This window comes from Erinaceus europaeus, chromosome 22 (genome assembly GCF_950295315.1).
Source record: "Erinaceus europaeus chromosome 22, mEriEur2.1, whole genome shotgun sequence".
NCBI lineage: Eukaryota > Metazoa > Chordata > Mammalia > Eulipotyphla > Erinaceidae > Erinaceus > Erinaceus europaeus.
In genome coordinates this window covers 5634178-5655296 of record NC_080183.1, presented here as the reverse complement: position 1 = coordinate 5655296, position 21119 = coordinate 5634178, and the positions used below count along the sequence as shown (strand labels likewise).

Below are 21119 nucleotides of genomic sequence, written 5' to 3'. Positions count from 1 at the left end.
AGCACATGTATTACAATGCGCAAGGACCAGGGCTTGAACCCCTGGTCCCCACATACAGGGGGAAATCTTTGCGAGTGGTGAAGCAGTGCTGCAGGTCTCTCTCTTTCTCTCTCTCTCTCACCCCCCCTTCCCTCTTGATTTCTGGCTGTTTCTATCCAATAAAGATTAAACTTAATAAATAAATAAATTCACTGGGCTGGGGAGATAGTATAGTTGTTATGCAAATAGCCTTTTAAGCTTGAAGTACCAAAGGTGCTAGGTTCAGTCCCCACCACCACAAGCCAGAGCTGAGCAGTGCTCTGGTAAAAATAAGTAAATAAATACACCAATCATTATTTGTAAACTATCTCCAGCTGTGATGCCCAAGTTACACGTAACTTTTAATCACAAGGAAAAAGACATACATAGGAGGCAGAAAGGAGAACACCGAAACAAAAATACATCTTAATATCTACCCAATGATCGCTATAATCTTATACAAGTTTTAAAAAAATTCTACTCATTTAAAAATATTTTAAATTTAATTTTATTATTTTTTTAATAGAGGGTGAGAGAAAGAAAAAGACAGGGAGGGTGGGAGAGAGTAAACAAACCTGCAGCACTTATGAAGCTTAGCCCCCTGAAAGTGGGGAACAGGGACTTGAACCAGGGTCTTTGCACATGATAATATGTACACTTTACCTGGTGAGCCACATCTGCCCCATATAACAAGTTTTACTTTCATGTCCTTTCAAACCTTAGTCGTCTGTGGAAGAGGAAACTAATAAATCATTTAAAAAATATTTATTTATTTATTCCATCTTGTTGCCCTGGTTGTTTTATTGCTGTAGTTATTATTGTTGTTGGATAGGACAGAGAGAAATAGAGAGAGATGGGGAAGACAGAGAGGGGGAGAGAAAGACAGACACCTGCAGACTTGCTTCACCGCCTGTGAAGCGACTCCCCTGCAGGTAGGGAGCCGGGGGCTGGAACCCAGATTCTTATGCCGGTCCTTGTGCTTTGCGCCACCTGCGCTTAACCCGCTGTGCTACCGCCTGGCTCCCTAAATCATTTTGGATGAAGGCAGAAAGGTAAGCCCTTGCTCTGGTTGTCACTGAGTTAGTGATAAAAATTTTATTAAAATACTGAGATTTAAAGGAAATAAACCTTAAACGCAAGTTTAGAAATTATGCACCAAAACAAAGGAGACAGTTTTGATGCCAGAGAGTAAACGCGACAGACAAGCATGTTCAAGGAGGCAGAGAATGATCTGATTCCAGTGTCTACTCCAGAACACTGTGTGCTCAGTCGGGGTTCAGCTTATATGCCATTTTTCCAAAAAGAAAGAAAACCTATACAACCCAGAGAAATATGTTTGATATGCTATGTATTTACTCTAAAACTCAACTTCTCTGCTCTGCTCTCCCATCAAACACTGTCCCATGGTCTCTGGACATACTTGATTATGCTGTTCTGACTCTTAATTTTTTTTTTTTTTTTGCCTCCAGGGTTATTGCTGGGGCTCAGTGCCTGCACCACGAATCCACTGCTCCTGGAAGCTCCCCCCCCCACATTTTGGCGCCCTTGTTTTGGTTATTATTATTATTGTTGTCATTGTTGGATAGGACAGAGAAATGGAGAGAGGAGGGGAAGAAGAGGGGGGAGAAAGATAGACACCTGGAGACCTACTTCACCACCTGTGAAGAGACCCTCCATGCAGCTGGGGAGCCTGGGGCTTGAACAAGGATCCTTAAGCCAGTCTTTGCGCTTTGTGCCATGTGTGCTTAACCTGTTACTCTGGAACATGGAATGCTAGGAACTGAATTCAGAATTTCAGGCTAAAGAGTTTAACACAACACCTCCTGGGATATCTCTTTTCTACTTTATAACAAGAATGGTGTTTGTCACTACAGCTGTTTCCTTACTGACATATTATTTTACTGGTATCATGGATAACTTTCATGTACATTTATCATGTCTATGTGTGAGTGTTTTACCACCATAGTAAAATCATTTAGAAAACTGTGTTGTCCATTTCCCTGGATCCACTTGAAGGACAGAGACTATGTCAGCAGGTGGGCCTCCTTGCCTGGCCCCTTCCGGATAGTATCTCCGTTTGCCTCCTGCTCAGCCCAGAAGCTGGTGTGGCTTCTGATTCAGGATTCTTCTCCCATTCAGTCTCTGTTCGGGATTCCGTGTACACAACACAATTTCCATTCCCCTACTCACTGGTCTACAATTTACTCTTCACAATCATAGCTTACTGAGATCTCCTTGATTTAACTCAGTCCTTCAATCATCACACAAAGCTGGCCCAGAGGATATACTAGGGACAAAGACAGGAACTTGGACCTCTAGAGCTCATTCAAATGTAATGAAGCACTTGCTGTTATCATTTGATTTTTGATAGTGCGACATAAGTAACATGCTTCCATTCTCTTGGGGTAACTAAATCTTGCTAACAGGTAAAATTTCCTACCTGTTTTCTTTGCCATTCTGAATCACCGAGTGCCTGTCAGCTGCAGTCCTCTCACTGCACACATAAGTATTCCGTCGGGTCATCCCACCAGATGCAGTGTTGCTCTACGAAAATAAAGTATTTGTCTTAAATCACTTAGTTATAACAACGAGGAAAAACTCACTTAAAATGTCAACAGTGGGGGTGCCGGGTGGTAGCGCAATGGGTTAAGTGCACAGCAACAAGGACTGGCACAAGGATCCCGGTTCAAGCCCCCAGCTCTCTACCTGCAGGGAGGTTGCTTCACAAGTGATGAAGCAGGTCTGCAGGTGTCTGTCTCTCCTCTTTGTCTTCCCCTCATCCCTCCATTTCTCTCTGTCCTATCCAACAACGACAACATCAATAACACAATAACGACAATAATAAAACAACAAGGGCAACAAAAGGGAATTAAAAAAAAAAAACTTATTTTGTGGAATGAGATGATAGCATAATGGTTATGCAAAAAACATTCAGGCGTGAGGTTCCAGGTTCACTCCCCAGCACCACCAGAAGCCAGAGCTAAGTAGTGCTCTGGTCTCTCTCATTAAAATAAAATAAAAACTTGAGTGGCTGAGGAAGTTGTGGTCTATATACACAATGGAATACTACTCAGCTATTAAAAATGGCGATTTCACCTTTTTCACCCCATCTTGGATGGAGCCTGAAGGAATCATATTAATTGAAATAAGTCAGAAACAGAGAACTAATATGGAATGATCTCATTCATAGGCAGAACTTGCAAAACAAGATCAGAAGGGAAATCATAACTTGGTATATTTACCAAAGTGGGTGGGGAGGGGTGGTTCAGGTCCTGGAACATGATGGCAGAGGACCTAGTGGAAAACTGTTACGTGAAAAACGGGAATGCTATGCACACACACAGTACTGTAATTTACTGTCGGCTGCAAACCATTAATCTCCCAATAAATTAAAAATAAATTTAAAATAGGGGTGTGAAAATAAATAAATGAATAGAAAAAGTATAAAAATAAAATAAAATATAATTTTTTTTTGCCTCCAGGGTTATTGTTGAGGCTTGGTGCCTGCGTTGCGAATCTACTGCTCCTGGTGGCCATTTTCATTTTATTGGATAGAGAGACAGAAATTAAGAGGGAGTCAGGGAATAAGACACCTTCAGACCTGACCTGCTTTACTGCTTGTGAAGCAACCCCCTTGCAGGTGGGAAGAAATTTTATTTTATGCCTCCAGGATTATTGGTGGGGCTCAGTGCCTGTACCATGAATCCAAGGCTCCTGGAGACAATTTTTCCCCTCTTTTGTTGCCCTTGTTGTAATTATTGTTATTGTTGATGTTGTTCGTTGTTGGATAGGACAGAGAAAAATGGAGAGGAGGGGAAGACAGAGAGGGGGAGAGAAAGATAAGACACCTGCAGATCTGCTTCACCGCTTGTGAAGCGACTCCCCTGCAGGTGGGGAGCCGGAAGCTTGAACCGGGATCCTTATGCTGGTTCTTTTGCAGGAAATTTTATTAAAGGTAGATGTTAAGAGCTAGATTCAGGGAGTCAGGAAGTAGTGCCGTGGGTTAAGCACATGTGGTGTGAAGTGCAAGGACCGGCATAAGGATCCTGGTTCGGGCCCCTGGCTCCCCACCTGCAGGGGAGACGCTTCACAGGTGGTGAGGCAGTTCTGACAGATGTCTGTCTCTTGCCCTCTCTGTCTTCCCCTCCTCTCTCCATTTCTCTCTGTCCCATCCAACAACAACATCAATAACTACAACAATAAAAAACAACAAGGGCAACAAAAGGGAACATAAATAAATATTAAAAAATTTTTTTAAAAAGCTAGATTTGGCCCACCTGCAGGGGGAAGCTTTGCAAGTGGCAAATCAGGGCTGCAGGTCTCTCTGTCCCTCTCCCTCTCTAGCCCTCCATCCCCCTTGATTTCTGGCTGTCTCGATCCAATAAATAGATAATTTAAAAAATAGTAATAAAAAAAGAACTCAGTATATGTGAACGCACTGGGCATAGTGCCTGGCGGGTGGTAAGGGCTTTGTCAGTATCTTTTTAAAACTATTTTATTTTTTTTAACAAAAGAGATACAGAAGGGAAGCTGTATCAGATGATGAACAGACTGATAGACATGTACCAGAGCAGTGCTCAACTCTGGCTTATGGTGGTGCTGGGGACTGAATTTAGGACTCCAGAATGTGAGAGACTGAAGTCCTTTGGCTTAATCATTATGCTGTTTCCCTCTGTCAAAGTTCTTTAACCCTGATCTGTACCTCATAAGCAGATAAGAAGTCCAGTGCCCTGTACAGTACAGGCCCTGCTAGTCTACTGGCGATTAATTCTCTACTCTTACAAGTGGATTTTACTTATTTCCTGCTAGAGAAGTCTATCACTGGCATCTGACACAACCCAAAACTCAGCAGATGTATGTGTAAAATTAGAAACAGTCCTTGACCGCTGATCTAGTAGGATGGGGTTCCACAAGAAATCGCTTGACTGCAGCAGGTGACCTATACAGTTGAGCGGATGTAAAATGCTAAAACCATTTCAACCTTCTAGTCCTAGGAGAGCCTTACAGTTTAATACTCACACTAGGGACAGTAGAGCTTTTCTTTCGTTCAGGAATATCTGCCTTGTTAGGATTACTCGCATTCCCAAGCATGGGGCTAGCTGGAGCAATTCCCTTTCCTGCAGCAGTACTGCTGGATGATTTTCGGGAGGGAATTCCATCTTCTTTGAGGTCACCATCAACAGTGCTGGTCTGACTCCTTTTTGGATATGCCACAACTGAAGGAATGGCTGGTCCAGCTGAAATAAAGAGTTCATTTTCAAAATACTGACATCACATTTTACACATAAAATGTGAAACATAAAACATAATCTATAGGATAACCTAAGGTTACACACAGAAAATTAGTAAAATCCCTTAAGTATTTCCCACTCGTGTAAAATGTCTTCTCTGTACAACTAATTCAATTTTGAAAAATTCCTGGGTCCTGGGTGGTGGCACATCTGGTTGAGCACACGTTACAATGCACAAGGACCCAGGTTCAAGTCCCCGGTCCCTACCTGCAGGGGAAAACTCCAGGAGTGGTGAAACAGTGCTGCAGGTATGTGTGTCTCTCTCTCTTCCTCTCTATCCCCTTCTCCCTCTTGATTTCTGGCTGTCTCAAGATAATAAAGAATTAAAAAAAAAAGATAAATTTGTTTCTTAAAGTATTTTTTATTGATAAGCTTATAATAGTTTTTGTCTAGGAATATCTACAGGGTGGTCCAGGAGGTGGAACAGTGAAATAAAGCATTAGACTCTCAAGCATGAAGTCTGAAGTTCAATCCTCAGCAGCACATGTACCAGAGTGGTGCCTGCTTCTTTCTGTTCTCCCTCCTTTGTCATTAAGAAGTAAATAAAAGTCTTTGAAGAGAGAGGAGGGGAGGGAGTGAGGGAGAAAGAAAAAGGTTGATCGATCTTCAGGTAGGTAGCTGTACAGAAAAATAATCACACTAATTGGGGCAAACATATCATGCAAAATGAAGACCATCTATTACAGCAGAGAAAATCAAAGCCAGGGCCAGGTGGACGCACACGTTGCAGTGCACAAGGTTGTAGGTTCAAGTCCTTGGTCCCCACCTGCAGGGGGATGGACAGCTTCACGAGCGGTGGAGCAAAGCTGCAGGTGTCTTTCTGTCTCTTCCCCCTCCCCTCTTAATTCTTCTCTGTCTCTATCCAATCATAAATAAATAAATGAGATAAAATCAAAGTCAATTTGATTAAAAAATATTTTGGAGACAAAAACCAAGAGAGAGGGAGATAGAGAGACACGTGCAGCACTGCATCACCAGTAGTCACACAGATAAGGCAACACAAAGTCTGAGGCTGGGCAGACAGCATAATGTTCTGTTTATTTACTGCTTTTTAAAAATATTTATTTATTTACTCCCTTTTGTAGTTTTATTGTCACCATTGTTGGATAGGACAGAGAGAAATGGAGAGAGGAGGGGGAGACAGAGAGGAGGAGAGAAAGACAGACACCTGCAGACCTGCTTCACTGCTTGTGAAGCGACTCCCCTGCAGGTGGGGAGCCGGGGGCATGAACTGGGATCCTTAGGCCGGTCCTTGTGCTTTGCACCACCTGCGTTTAACCCACTGCACTACCACCCAACTCCTTATTTACTGCTTTTAAAAAAATATTTATTTAGTTATTGGACAGGGACAGCCAGAAATTGAGAGGGAAGGGGGTCATAGGAAAGGAGACAGACACCTGCAGCCCTGCTTCACCACTCACAAAGCTTCTCCTTGCAGGTGGGGACCGAGGGCTTGAACTCAGGTTCTCGCCTACTATAAAATGTACGCTCAACCAGGTGCGCCACCACTCGGTCCCGCAGCATAATGCATGCCTCAAGTGCTTAGTTCAACCCCCTGCACTACATGTACCAGAGTGATGCTTGCCTTCTCTCTCTCCTCTGTTAAAACATTTATGTAATAATAAAATAATAATTAAAGTTCTGCATGCCAGGAGGCAGCACAGAAGATAAAGAGTTACACTCTGACGCATGGGATGCTGAGTTCATAGAGCGGCATGTGCCAGAGTGATAACTCTGGTTCTCTCCCTCTCGTTAAAATTTTTGATGAACAGATCCTCTCTGAGGCAGGGTGGTGGTTCACTTAGTAAAGCACCTCTAGTACTATTTGAGAGGACTCAGGTTCAAGTCCCCAGTCTCTATGTGCAGGGGCAAAAGTTTCACAGGCAATGGGGTACTGCTGCAGGTGTCTCCTCTCTGTGCCTATCGAAGGAAAGGAAGACTAGAACAAATGGCGACCAGGAATGAAGTTATGTAGACACTGAGCTCCAGCAATAAACTTGACCAAAAAACACGCTAAAATTCTTTCTTAAAAAAAGAGGGTGGAAGTGCGGGAGGTGCAGATCCCGCAATCTGGGCAGAGGCCTGTCACTTCTACACGGAGTCTTGAGGAAGTAGACCCCAAGGCTCACCCAGCCTAGAGGCGTGTCCCTCCTCGACTCTGCAGGCTGAGAAGGCACCGAGCTCAGGGGCGAGGGAGCCTCCTTCTTACACAACATACCCTAAAGGTTGTTTCTCGTAAGCCACACGCTGCCTCCCTTTATGAGGAAGGGAGGCCGTAACTGGGGTCCTTAGAGGCTGGTAACTTGCCTTTGAGCCCGAGCTAGATATGAGAAGCAGGTTTGACCTAAGAGCATGAATGAGGTGCACCTGGGGCTAATTACCATGGCGTGAGTGTCACACACTTTCCTCACCGGATCCTACTTAAGTCCCCTATGTTCATACTGGATGGTAATCAGTATATCAAACCCTGTGTATGAACAATAAATGAGCTGGAGCTGTGTCTCTGAAGCACTCCCGGGGGTGGATCCTTCCCTCACCCTACTGACAATTCCCTGTTCCCCTTGTTGCTGTTTCTTCTCTGGCTCAGCAACTTGGAAGTAGAAAGCATAATGGTTAAACAAAGAGACTCTTCAGCCTGAGGCTCCATGGCCCCAGGTTTAATCTCCTGTATCACCCCCATAAGCCAGAGCTAAGCAGCAGTGCTCTGGTTAAAAACAAACAAACAAAAAAAGGAGGGCAGGCCAGCAGAATAGCTCATCTGGTGTTGGAGGATGGGGCCAACTGTTCTGGAAAGTCCAGGCCGTTGTTTCCATGAGGTCCAAGTGGATAAACACCCAACTCTCCATTCGGGTCAAGATGAGGGCAGGTTCCCTTGACCTCCTGAACTAATGATGGATGGCTTCTCTGGAATGGGGGCTACCTTTCTGCACACATCTCTCCCTTCCCCTTAAAACAGACCATGAATTACTATACATTGTGTCTGGCCTAACTTGAAAGCCACCACGTACATTCTTGCTCAACAGCCCCCTCCTCCTCCCCCTTCCTCTCAAGTGCCTGTAATTTCCCCGAGGAAATAAATATGCATTGTGAAGCTTGTGATCAAACCTTGTATGATAATTCTTCACTTGTGATCAAATAGTTTGTAGGTCAAAATGCGGCTATGCCTTGTGTTTGGGTTAATGATGACCTTGACCTCATCCCTGGGCAATGGGTATATGACCTTGACCTCCTCCCTGGGCAATGGGTATATGTACTTGCTTTCTCTCTCAATAAACAAGTTGCCCCACTGAGGCTCTCCCAGGGCTGACTGCTTGTCTCCCTGCACACATCACCCTCAGCACGGTGAGCTACCCCAGGGCCCCTGGGGGCTGCTTTTGACCTCCCTCTCCCAATGGCCGGGAAGATGGGTGGAACCAAAGCGGCCTGCTCTAGATAGTGTGCTGCTTTGCCGTGTGCATGGCCAAAGTCTTAGGATGGCCCCCCCACACACAGGATGACATTTCAATGCTTTCTATTTGAAAAAGTTAGCTCACAGCAGTGACAGCCCAATAACTTAAAAAAAAAAAAAAAAGAGTTAGGACCTGATCTTAATATACTAGAATTAAAGGGGAAATAACCCCAACCTTAACATTCACAGTTATAGACTAACATATACACAATACACTGGACACTTGTGCATGTGCCAGAGGTTCTGGGTTCTCTCCCTCTCTTTTTTTTAAAGGTTTTATTAATGAGAAAGATAGGAAAGAAAGCAGACATCACACTGGTACATGTGCTGCTAGGGACTGAACTCAGGACCTCATGCTTAAGAGTCCACTGCACCACCTCCCGGACCACAAGAGACTGGATTCTCATATAGAATTAATCTGAAGAAGAGTAAGTATCAGGTTTGGTAAGCATACCTTCTAGGGAGTTCATCTCATTAAGATTTGTTTTATGGTTGACTATTTTTAGAATGAGGGTGTTTGGACACATCAGCAGCTAGTCTGGCTAAGAACTCATCAACTACATAAATTAAGGCAAAATTTTGGTGTGCTGTGTAAATATAATTGAATTTTTAAAAGTTGGGCCAGGGAGAAAGCACGATAGTATATTTAACTGACTTTCATGACCTAAGTTGCAAGGCCCACGCTTCAATCCCCAACACCTCAGTAAGCCCAAGCTCAGCAGGGCTGGGGGGAGTGGGGCACAACTAAAGAGAAACTCATTTCCTAAAGTGCAAACGGCCGTATTTACCTAGTGGCTACTGTACTGAATGTAATCATTACTGTACAAAGTTCATTTAGACGGTGACACTCTGGAAAACAAATATGACGCAGAGATGGGGGAAAGACAAAGAACTAAAATGGAAGCAGGGCCCTAGAAGGCAGCCACTAAGGTTCCGCTAAGTAGGCCTCGGCAGCAGGAACCCACGGAACTCAGCAAGGAAACCGGTGCCTTGAAAGAAGCAAGCCGATAGCTGCAGAGCCCCGGATTCAAGCTGAGCATCAGACCCTGCAGGCCCCAAGCAAGAGAATGCACCCCCCCCACACACACACACACACACACACCTTCCCAGAGCACCGCTCATCTCTGGCTTATGGTGCTGCCACGAGCTCAGAGTCTCATACAAGGAAGTCTTTGTCCATAAGCATTATGGCATCTTCCAGGCTCAACAAGTTTCAATTGAGGAGACCACTTCTGTTAAGGACAGACCTGCCCCCCACCCGCCACAGCACTGGAATGGGTCCACACTTACCGTGGTCACTGTAACGCCTCTGCTTCTGGCTGGAAGAGATACTTCTCTGAACTTTGTGGTGAGGAGACTGGCCAGTACTGTTGTTGAGGTCACTGCTTGGCCTAACCTTAGCAAGTGAAAGATTGCTGCTAGAACTGGAATCACTAGCATCCAGCTAAGAGAAAATGAGAAAACAAAGCAAACCACAACACGAACCCAATGGCTTATTAGGAAACTAAACTTCTCACAACACACAAAAACCTCTCATATACTGCTCGTTAGTTTTTTTTTTTCATATACAGCTCAACTAGAGAGAAGACTCTGTGTATAAAAGGAATAACTGGGAGTTGGACGGTAGTGCAGCAAGTTTAGTGCATATAGAGGATTCCAGTTCGAGCCCCGGATCCCCACATGCAGGTCTGCAGGTGTCTATCTTTCTCTCACCCTCTGTCTTCCCCTCCACTCTCCATTTCTCTGTCAACAACGATGACAACAATAACTACAACAGTAAAACAAGGGCAACAAAAGGGAATAAATAAATAAATATGTTTTTTAAAAAGGAATAACCATAAAGTCAAGCCAAAGTATCTTTTTTTTGGGGGTGGGGGTCTTCAGGGTTAATGCTGGGGCTCAGTGCCTACACCATGAATCCACTGCTTCTGGAGGCTATTTCTAACCCCCTTTTGTTACCCTTGTTGTTGTCGCCTTGTGTGGTCATTATTGTTGTTGTTGATGTTGTTCATTGTTGGATAGGACAGAAATAGAGAGAGGAGGCGAAGACGGGGGAGGGGGAGATAAGACACTTGCAGACCTGCCTCACCGATTGTGAAAAACTCACCTGCAGGTAGGGAGCCGGGGGCTCGAATCAGGATCCTTATGCCAGTCCTTGCGCTTTGCGACACATGCACTTAGCCTGCTGCGCTACTGCCCGACCCCCAAGCCAAAGTATCTTTGTCAGGGCAAGGCAGTGTGCCTCATCCTATAGAGAGCACATGTCATTATGCATGAGGACCCAGGTTTAAGACCCAGATCTCCAACTGTAGTGGGGAAGCTTCACAGTAGTGGGGCAGTGCCACAGATGTCTCCCCATTCTGGCCTATACTAGAGAAGGAAGGGGGAAGGGCCAGGGGAAGGGTGAGAGTAGTGGAGTTGTCATGCATGCACTGAGCCACAATACCCATAATGCCTACTGGGAAAGCTCACAAAAGGACTAGGGATTGATGACCTTATTTCTAGGTGATTGATTTATTTAATTAAAATTGAAATAGAACATATTAGTTTCAGGATTTTTCAAAGAATTTCAAAAGCTCCAGTTCATCTTAGGAAATCAATCATTTCTAAACTCTTTATGACTATGAAAACTAGGTCTGTGACAATATCAGCAAGGTTATTTCCTAAGAGAAACAGGAAAAAGAGTGAAAGATATCAGAAGATCAAAGCTTCCTTCAATGAGGTAAAAGTCAGGCTCAAACCTATGTTGAGCACATGCCAAAGTAGCTCATATCCAAGTGTGCCATTTCATTTTCTTTCTTCCCTTGTACTTTGTGCCATGTGCGCTTAACCCACTACACAGAATTAGATTTGTTATTTTCAAGTACATTAAAAATAGTATTCTGGGGGAATTGGGCGGTAGCGCAATGGGTTAAGCGCACGTGGTACAAAGCGCAAGGACCGGCATAAGGATCCCAGTTCGAGCCCTCGGCTCCCAACCTGCAGGGGAGTCAGTCACTTCACAGGCAGTGAAGCAGGTCTGCAGGTATCTATCTTTCTCTCCTCCTCTTTGTCTTCCCTCCTCTCTCCATTTCTCTCTGTCCTATCTAACAACGATGACATCAATAATAACTACAACAACAATTTTAAAAAAAGGACAAAAAAAGGGAAAATAAATAAGTAAATTATTAAAAAAAATTTAAAAAAAAGTATTGGGAGTCGGGCTGTAGTACAGCGGGCTAAGCGCAGGTGGCGCAAAACACAAAGACCGGCATAAGGATCCCGGTTCGAACCCCGGCTCCCCACCTGCAGGGGAGTCGCTTCACAGGCGGCGAAGCAGGTCTGCAGGTGTCTATCTTTCTCTCCTCCTCTCTGTCTTCCCATCCCTCTCTCCATTTCTCTCTGTCCTATCCAACAACAACAACAACAATAATAACTACAACAATAAAAACAAGGGCAACAAAAGGGAAAAAAATAAATAAAATAAATATTTAAAAAAAAAGTATTAAAAAAAAAAGTATTCCCCAGGTGGGAGGAGATAGCATAATGGTTATACAAAGAGACGCTTGGTGCTTGAGGCTACAAAGTCCCAGGTTCAATCCCCCGCACCACCATAAGCCAGAGCTGAGAAGTGCTCTGGTTAAAAAAAAAAAAAAGGGTGTTGGACGGTAGCGCAGCGGGTTAAGTGCATTTGGCGCAAAGCGCAAGAACCAGAGGATGGAACCCGGTTCAAGCCCCTGGCTCCCCATCTGCAGGGGAGTCGCCTCACAGGTGGTGAAGCAGGTCTGCAGGTGTTTTATCATTCTCTACCCCCGTCTTCCCCTCCTCTCTCCATTTTTCTCTGTCCTATCTAACAACAACGACATCAATAACAACAACAATAACTACAACAACAATAAAAAGACAACAAGGGCAACAACAGGGAAAATAAATAAATAAAATAAAAAAAGGTAGCGAGAGTAGTATTCCCAGATGGTGGAAATTAAAATAATTTACATAAAAGGTGTTAAAGCTATTTGATTTCTCTTACCTCTGAAGATTTTCTTCCCAACAATAAATATGTGGCTGTGATTTCATCATATTTAAGTTTACTAAGAGATTCTTGAATTTCTTCTTGTGAATATCCCATTCCCACCATAATATCTGAAAGAAATGCATAATACAGTGCATATGTTTTGTTTGGGTCAGACATCACCACATTACAGGGTAAGATAACTTCCTTTATTTGACCCACAAAATGTAAATGAACAGCTCAGCCTGTTTTTAAATTATTGAGAAACAGGAAATTGCAGGTAAGTTCCTAAGTATGACAAAAAAGGAAACACTGGTTCATGTACCTTATGCTTAACTTCTCACTTCAGGCACATCTATGAGTTGAACCAAAGACGCGTTTCTGTTTACGCACACAAGCAGCAATTACCTATTCTCTTTTGGTCGGTGATATCCAGGGCTGGTTCCACAAATGGTTTCAGCTCATCTTCCTCATGTCCTGCATTGATCCACCTGTCCTTCATGATTTGCTAGAAGGGAAACTATTCATTAGTAGCATAAGGAAAAAATTTTTTTCTTTCTTTTATTTAAATTCCCTTTTGTTGTCCTTGTTGTTTTACTGTTGTAGTTATTATTGATGTTGTCAGTGTTGGATAGGACAGAGAGAAATGGAGAGAGGAGGGGACGACAGAGAGGGGGAGAGAAAGACAGACACCTGCAGACCTGCCTCACCACCTGTGAAGGGACTCTCCTGCAGGTGGGGAGCAGGGGGCTTGAACTGGAATCCTTACACCGGTCCTTGCGCTTTGTGCCACCTGCATTTAACCTGCTGTGCACCTGAGTCCCAGGAAAATTTTCTGTAGTCACAACATTTAGAAATCTTCCAGGCCTGGGTGGTGGTGCACCTGGTTGAGGGCATATGTTACAATGCACAAGGACCTATGTTCGAGTCCCCACTCTCACTTGCAGGGAGAAAGCTTCATGAGAGGTAAAGCAGTGTTGCAGGTGTCTCCCTGTCTCTATCATACCCTTCCCTCTCGATTTTGAGCTATCTCTATCTAATAAAGATTTTAAAAAGATTGAAAAAAAATCCTCATTTTCAAATATTTCAACTACAGCTCCTAGGGTAACTTATTTATTTATTTATTTTAGAAAGGATTAATTAACAAAACTATAAGGTAGGAGGGGTACAACTCCACACAATTCCCACCACCCAATCTCCATAACCCTCCCCTCCCCTGATAGCTTTCCCATTCTCTATCCCTCTGGGAGTATGGATCCAGGGTCATTGAGGGTTGCAGAAGGTGGAAGGTCTGGCTTCTGGAATTGCTTCCCTGCTAAACATGGGCGTTGACTGGTGGGTCCATACTCCCAGTCTGCCTCTCTCTTTCCCTAGTAGGGTGTGTCTCTAGTGGGAAGCTGAGCTCCAGGACACACTGGTGGGGTCTTCAATCCAGGGAAGCCTGGCCAGCATCCTGGTGGCATCTGGAACCGTTTCCAGAAGATGTGATCAGAGCTCAAGCCACTAGCAGCTTCTCAGTCCGCCATCTTCCGGCACCCCCCCCAGGGTAACTTTTAAATGTGTTTTAACATCTATCTTAAAAGTATTCTGGGAGTCGGGTGGCAGTGCAGCAGGTTAAGCGCACGTGGCGCAAAACGCAAGGACTGATGTAAGGATCCTGGTTCGAGCCCTCGGCTCCCTACCTGCAGGTTTCTATCTTTCGCTACCCTCTCTGTCTTCCCCTCCCCTCTCCATTTCTCTCTATCCTATCCAACAACAACAACAACAACAACAAACAACAACAAGGCAACAAAAGGGAATAAAATATTTTTTTAAAAGTATTCAACATGTCATACAAACCAGGCAAAGTCCTAGAAATACTTTAGACTCCCACATTGTTACTTAGTGATTACCTCAAGTGTGCCGCGCTTTATTGGATTTAGCACCAGGAAACGTTTGAGAAGATTCTCACAGTCTGTGGACATGTAGAAAGGGATCCTATATTTCCCTCTTAATACTCTCTCTCTCAGTTCCTGTGGGAAGGTGGAGAGAAAAGAAAACTGATGAGTCAACTTCCGGGTTAAAAAAGAACCCCTCATGCTAATATAACAGTAAACTAAATAGATTACTTATTTTATATTTTTGAAAAATATGTGCAACGGCTTTTTTTGTTTTGTACCTTTAGGTTTTGACCATCGAAGGGGAGAGACCCACTGACAAGGGTATAAAGAATGACACCAAGGCTCCATACATCCACTTCTGGCCCATCGTATTTCTTGCCTTGGAAAAGTTCTGGAGCTGCATAAGGAGGGCTCCCACAAAACGTATCCAGTTTACTGCCAACAGTAAACTCGTTACTAAATCCAAAGTCAGCTATTTTAATGTTCATATCTGCATCTAACAATAGATTTTCAGCCTAGAGAAAAAGCATCAAGATGAAGATGAAATGAAATCACAACTGAGACAAGATTAGACAGTTCATGAGAGTTTACATCTTTTTAACTTATTTATAAAATAAAAAATACCGAGAAGACTAGGAGCCGAGCCAGGCGGTGGCGCAGCGGGTTAAGCATACGTGGCGCAAAGCGCAAGGACCGGCATAAGGATCCCGGTTTAAGCCCCCAGCTCCCCACCTGCAGGGGGTTCGCCTCACAGGCAGTGAAGCAGGTCTGCAGGTGTCTGTCTGTCTCTCTCCGTCTTCCAATCTCTCTAGATTTCTCTGTCCTAACCAACAACAACAACAGCAGTAACAACAATAACAACGATGATAAACAAGGGCAACAAAAGGGGCAAAAAATAAATAATTTTTTTAAAAGAATGTTTTAATATATATATCGACAAGACCATAGGATAAGAGGGGTATAATTTTAAAAAAAATTTTAAAAAGGGGGTATAATTACACAATTCCCACCACCAGAGTTCCTTATCACATCCCCTCTGTAAAAGCTTCCCTATTTTATCTCTCTGGGAGTATGGACTCAGGATCATATGGGAAGGTGGAAGGTCTGGCTTCTGTTACAACTTCTTTGCTGAGCATGGGTGTTGGCAGGTTGGTCCATACTCCCAGTCAGTTTACAATTTTTAAGTTCTTTTTTTTTTCCTAAGCAGAGTATTGCTCAGGTAGCTTATGGTGATGTGGGAGACTGGACCTGGAACTTGGAAGCCTTGGGCATGAAGAGTCTCATTCCATAAGGATTATGCTATCTTCCCCTGCTGAATAAAATTTTTTATGAAAGAAAAATTCTTTTTAGAGATGAAGTAAATAGGAATTCCTAGTTTTGTGTCACTAATAGCTAGTAAGAAGCATGAGGGATAAATTAATTCTGCCAGTGATTTAAATTATTCCACAAGCAAACAGTCTTGTAAATATTTAATTGAGGATAATGGGGTTCCCCCTCACCTCAAATGGACACTTGTTTCAAAACAGCCAGCCACACTTCACAAAAGGAACTAAGCAGTTAGTTTCCTTGCCCTCAAATCAAAGAACAGAGGCAGAAAACAGGCAAGTCCACCATGCCCTACCTGAGGAGAGAGATGTGAGGGCACAGGTGCATGTCTGATACCGGCAGGTATGCAAAGGCTGCCTAAAAGGTGAGCACAAGCCCGCTGCCTGGAGGAGCAGCAGACTGCGGCGGCTGTGCTCATGTCAAGCAGCAGGCAGAATAAGCAGATGTGAGAGAGCATGTTCTTTTTTTTTTAACCAGAGCACTGTTCAGGCCTGGCTTATGGTGGTGTGGGGGATTGAACCTGGGAGAATATGGCTGAATCACAAAAGGTTGGAATGTGAAGGAGACTGAGGAGCTGGGGCCAGGTGGTGGAACACCTGGTTGAGCACATATGTCACAATGCTCACGGACCCTGGTTCAAACCTCCAGTCCCCACCTGCAGGGGGAAAACTTTGCAAGTGGTGAAGTGGGGCTGCAGGTGTGTCTCTCTCTCTTCCTCTTTATCTTCTCCTTCCCTTTCATTTCAATTTCTGTCTCTATCCAACAAATACATAAAGATAATTAAAAAAAATTTTTTTTTAAGTCTGAGTGGTTATGCAGACACTTTCGTGCCCAAGGCACTAATGGTCCCAAGTTCAATCTCCAGCACTTCCATAAGCCAAAGAAGAGTGGTCCTCCCATAAATATATATACACACACACACACACACACAAATTAAAAATAACAGGGGTGGTAACTTTTTTTAATTTAATTTTTTATTTATAAAAAGGAAACACTGACTAAACCATAGGATAAGAGGGGTACGACTTCACACAATTCCCACCACCGGAACTCTGTAATCCATCCCTCCCCTGATAGCTTTCCTTCTTTTTTTTTTTTTTCCTGATCTTGTTTTTCAACTTCTGCCTGAGAGTGAGATCATCCCATATTCATCCTTCTGTTTCTGACTTATTACACTCAACATGATTTTTTCAAGGCCTATCCAAGATCGGCTGAAAACGGTGAAGTCACCATTTTTTACAGCTGAGTAGTATTCCACTGTGTATATATAAGGGGTGGTAACTTTAGTGATTTCCTAGAAAAGAGAAAGTGGTACTAAGCAAAGAGTGGCAAGGAGGATCAGGTGAGCAGATGAAGAGCAAAGGCTAGAGAGACACCTGAGGGATGTGGGCAACTGGAGGAAGAAAGGAACGATTGCAGCGAGGAGAGAAAGATTCAGGCTTGTCATCTGCTGAAACCGGGGTGCCTAAGGGGTGCTTAGCTGAAGGTTTCTGCTGTCGTCTATATTCCAGAAGAAAGTCCTCGCCGAAAGCAGGGATTGGGGAGGGCACCAGGATGCAGGTGGCCAGAGTGGATGTGAAAGCAGCAAGAAAAAATGCATGACAAGTGTGTAAGATCACAGGACCAAGGCAAGGGTGAAGTGAGGGGTCAGAGTGTCAGCAAAAGACTGCAAAACAGGTCCTATGAAAACAGAAACAAGTTCAAAAGACCTGGGCTATAGACACTTAGCAGTTTATAAGATGTGAATATAAATAGCAAGCAGCTTGTTTGCAGAAGGATCGCTGGGTAAGTGGGTCTGGATCCCGAAATGAGACAGGAGGAAGGAAAAGGTCACAGTGCTTTCTCTGGTGACTAAGAAGTCATAGCCATCAAGGAATATTAAGCACATCACGTGTGATGTCAGAAGACCGCATGGTGCAGAACAGTAGCTGGGCTTCAGAATCATGGCCATCAGTATGTAAAAAGGGAGACTTGGACTTTTGTGGAGGGAAAGGAGACCATCACTATCATGAATATATGGATTTAAAAATGTGGGGAGTCGGGCTGTAGCACAGCGGGTTAAACGCAGGTGGCGCAAAGCACAAGGACCGGCATAAGAATCCCGGTTCGAACCCGGCTCCCCACCTGCAGGGGAGTCGCTTCACAAGCAATGAAGCAGGTCTGCAGGTGTCTAGCTTTCTCTCCTCCTCTCTGTCTTCCAGTCCTCTCTCCAGTTCTCTCTGTCCTATCTAACAACGACAACAACAATAATAACTACAACAATAAAACAACAAGGGCAACAAAAGGGAATAAATAAAATAAATATAAAAAAAATGTGAGGTGGGTGGGGATATAGCATGGCAGTTATGCCAATGGCCTTCACAAGCTTTAGGTACAGGCTGGAGCATGTTCTTAAGCACTGCTAATGAGAAGGCAGTAAAGAGAGGATAGGCCAAGCCATGCCCCAAAACACAGAGGTGCGCCTATCCTATCATAAGAGTAAAGATGAAAGGAGGGTCTAAGTTTGAGTACAAGATGGGGGTTTCTGACTCGTGTTTCTATCTTCCTGTGAGAGAAAACAAACTGCCGGAAGCAAAGCTGAAGTGGAAGACTCAGAAGCAGGTCTCAGAGAGGCATGACTTCCACAGGAACCAGTGCTGGCAAAAGAAACAGAAGAGTGTTGAGCAGCACGAGGCTTCTGGGCAGCCAAGTGTTAGTTCTTCTGTGAGGCTGCCATCGGTGTGGCGACCGGGCTGATCTTCATACATCAACTATGAGCTACCTTCACCAAAATGCAATGTATTTATTCTAACCATTTTTATCTTGTATTTTACTTAAATATTACTAATATGAAAAAGAACACCATTCTGGTGTATGCAATGCTGGGGTTCAAATTCAGGACCCTATACTTGAGAGTGCAATGCTTTTATCTGTTGTGCCACCTGCCAGGCCAAAAAAAATTTATTTTAAGAACAGGGCACTCACTGCTCAGCCATGTGGTTTCAAAGATTGAACCCGGGACTTTGGAGCTTCTGCCATAAAAATCTTTTACATAACCACTATCGTATTTTCCCTGCCCCCCCCCCCATTTTATTTTTTGTGCCTCCAGAGTTATAGCTGGGCTTGGTGCCTGCACTACGAATTCATTGCTTCTAAAGGTCATTTTTCTTCCTCCCATTTTTGTTGCCCTTGCTGTCATTGTTATTGCTGTTGTTGTTGGACAGGACAGAAAGAAGTGGAGAGAGGCGGGGAAGACAGAGAGAGGGAGAGAAAGAAAGACACCTGCAGACCTGCTTTACTACCCATGAAGCAACCCAACTGCAAGTGGGGAGCCGGGGTCTCGAACCGGGATCTTACACTGGTCTTTGCGCTTCACACCTTGTGTGCTTAACCCACTGCACTGCGCCCCAGCCCCCCCCCTTTTTTTTACTTTTTGAAAATATTTAATCCATGTATTACATGTGAGAGTTAGAGAGAGAATACAGAGACCCACTCCAGTTCATGCAGTGCCAGAGATCAAACTAGGAGCCGCAGACACATAGGCCCGACACTGTTAAGAGTAGAGCCGCCTTCCCTGTCACCCTGTCTTGAACTTCTTGAGTTTTCTTTCCATGGTTTGATTAAAAGGTTCTGTTGTTACATGGTTGATTTTTGTTGTCACCGGGGTTTCACCACTTTAGATTGCCTTTTTCAGACTGAGACTGAGACTGGGGGGAGAGATACAACACAGAAGCTGCCGCTGGTGATGGGACAACAGAGTAGGTGTCCTGTCAAGTGAGCCATCTTGCAGGCCCTTACATGACTTTTCCTTTTTTATTTTTGCCTCCAGGGTTATTGCTGGGGCTCAGTGCCTGCACCATGAATCCACTGCTCCTGGAGGCCATTCCTCACCCCCTTTTGTTGTCCTTGTTGTAGCCTTGTTCTGGTTATTATTATTTTTGTTGATGTTGTTCCTTGTCAGATAGGACAGAGAGAAATGGAGAGAGGAAGGAAAGACAGAGGGGGGAGAGAAAGACAGACACCTGCAGACCTGCTTCACCGCCTGTGGAGCGACTCCCCTGCAGGTGGGGAGCCAGGGGCTTGAACCGGGATCCTCCCGCCGTTCTTGTACTTTGCGCCACGTGTACTTAACCTGCTGCGCTACCACCCAACCCCCCATTTTTCTTTTTTTATTATCCTTATTTATTTACTGAAGACAGTCAGAAACTGACAGGGAATGGGGAGATGAGAAGAGAGACAGAGAGACACCTGCAGTCCTACTTCATCACTTGCAAAGCTTTCCCCCTACAAGTGGGGACTGAGGGACTGAACCCAGTTCCTTGTGCATTTTAACATGTGTGCCGCCACCCATCCCCCACACGACTTTTAAGTTTTTTTAATTTATTTTTTAAATATTTATTCCCTTTTGTTGTAGTTATTATTCTCGTTGTTGGGATAGGACAGAGAGAAATGGAGAGAGGAAGGAGAGATAGAGAGGGAGAAAGATAGACACCTGCAGACCTGCTTCACCACTTGTGAAGCAACTCCCCTGCAGGCGGGGAGACGGGGGCTCAAACCAGGATCCTTACACGGGTCCTTGCGCTTTGTGCCACCTGCACTTAAGCCACTGTGCTACCACCTGACTCCCTTTTTTTTTTAAAACTTTATTTTTTGGTTACAGACAGCCAGAAATCAAGAGTATAGGGGAAATAGAGAGGGAGAGAAACAGAGAGACACCTGCACACCTGCTTCAAAACTTGTGAAGCTTCCCACTGCAGTTGTTGCAGGTGGGGACTGAGGGCTCGAACCTGGATTCTTGTGCACTGTAACGTGCGCTCAACCAGGTTCACCACCCAGCCCCCTTACATGACTTTTTAATTAAAAAACCATCTGCTTCATTTGTGTCATGACTGCCAAGAGAACTGAACACATGACATACACTAGTGAAAGGAATGACTCACCTTGAGATCTCTGTGGACAATCCTCTTTTGGTGACAATACTGGACTGCAGACACTATCTGTCAAGGAGAGAGGCGAGGAGAAGTTATCTCTGGTACAGTTTCATAATCAGAATGAATACACTTTGCTAGTACTCACATATGCAAAATACTTGGTCGTCTATCTCAAAATATTTTTTCTTTAAAACAAAATGCAGTTTACTGGGCCAGGGAGACACCATAATAGTTCTACAGACGACTTTTATCCTT

The 21119-nt window shown here is 44.2% G+C and overlaps 1 protein-coding gene across 21 annotated transcripts in view; it reads right to left on the bottom strand.

Moving 5' to 3' along the window:
* The window catches only part of MARK3 (microtubule affinity regulating kinase 3), an 82552-nt gene that overhangs the window by 16050 nt on the left and 45383 nt on the right, over positions 1 to 21119 (bottom strand). For 13 of the 21 annotated variants that reach the window (XM_060181111.1, XM_060181113.1, XM_060181112.1 and 10 more), the window contains 8 exons: positions 20874 to 20930; positions 14907 to 15143; positions 14641 to 14760; positions 13157 to 13256; positions 12767 to 12879; positions 10048 to 10201; positions 5038 to 5255; positions 2459 to 2562 (listed from right to left, as the gene is read on the bottom strand). In XM_060181111.1, coding sequence (XP_060037094.1) covers positions 2459 to 2562; positions 5038 to 5255; positions 10048 to 10201; positions 12767 to 12879; positions 13157 to 13256; positions 14641 to 14760; positions 14907 to 15143; positions 20874 to 20930 — 1103 coding nt within the window. Of the gene's footprint in view, positions 1 to 2458; positions 2563 to 3225; positions 3313 to 5037; positions 5256 to 10047; positions 10202 to 12766; positions 12880 to 13156; positions 13257 to 14640; positions 14761 to 14906; positions 15144 to 20873; positions 20931 to 21119 lie in introns of those variants that run through there. The other 8 variants (XM_060181114.1, XM_060181120.1, XM_060181124.1 and 5 more) reach the window with 5 other exon arrangements.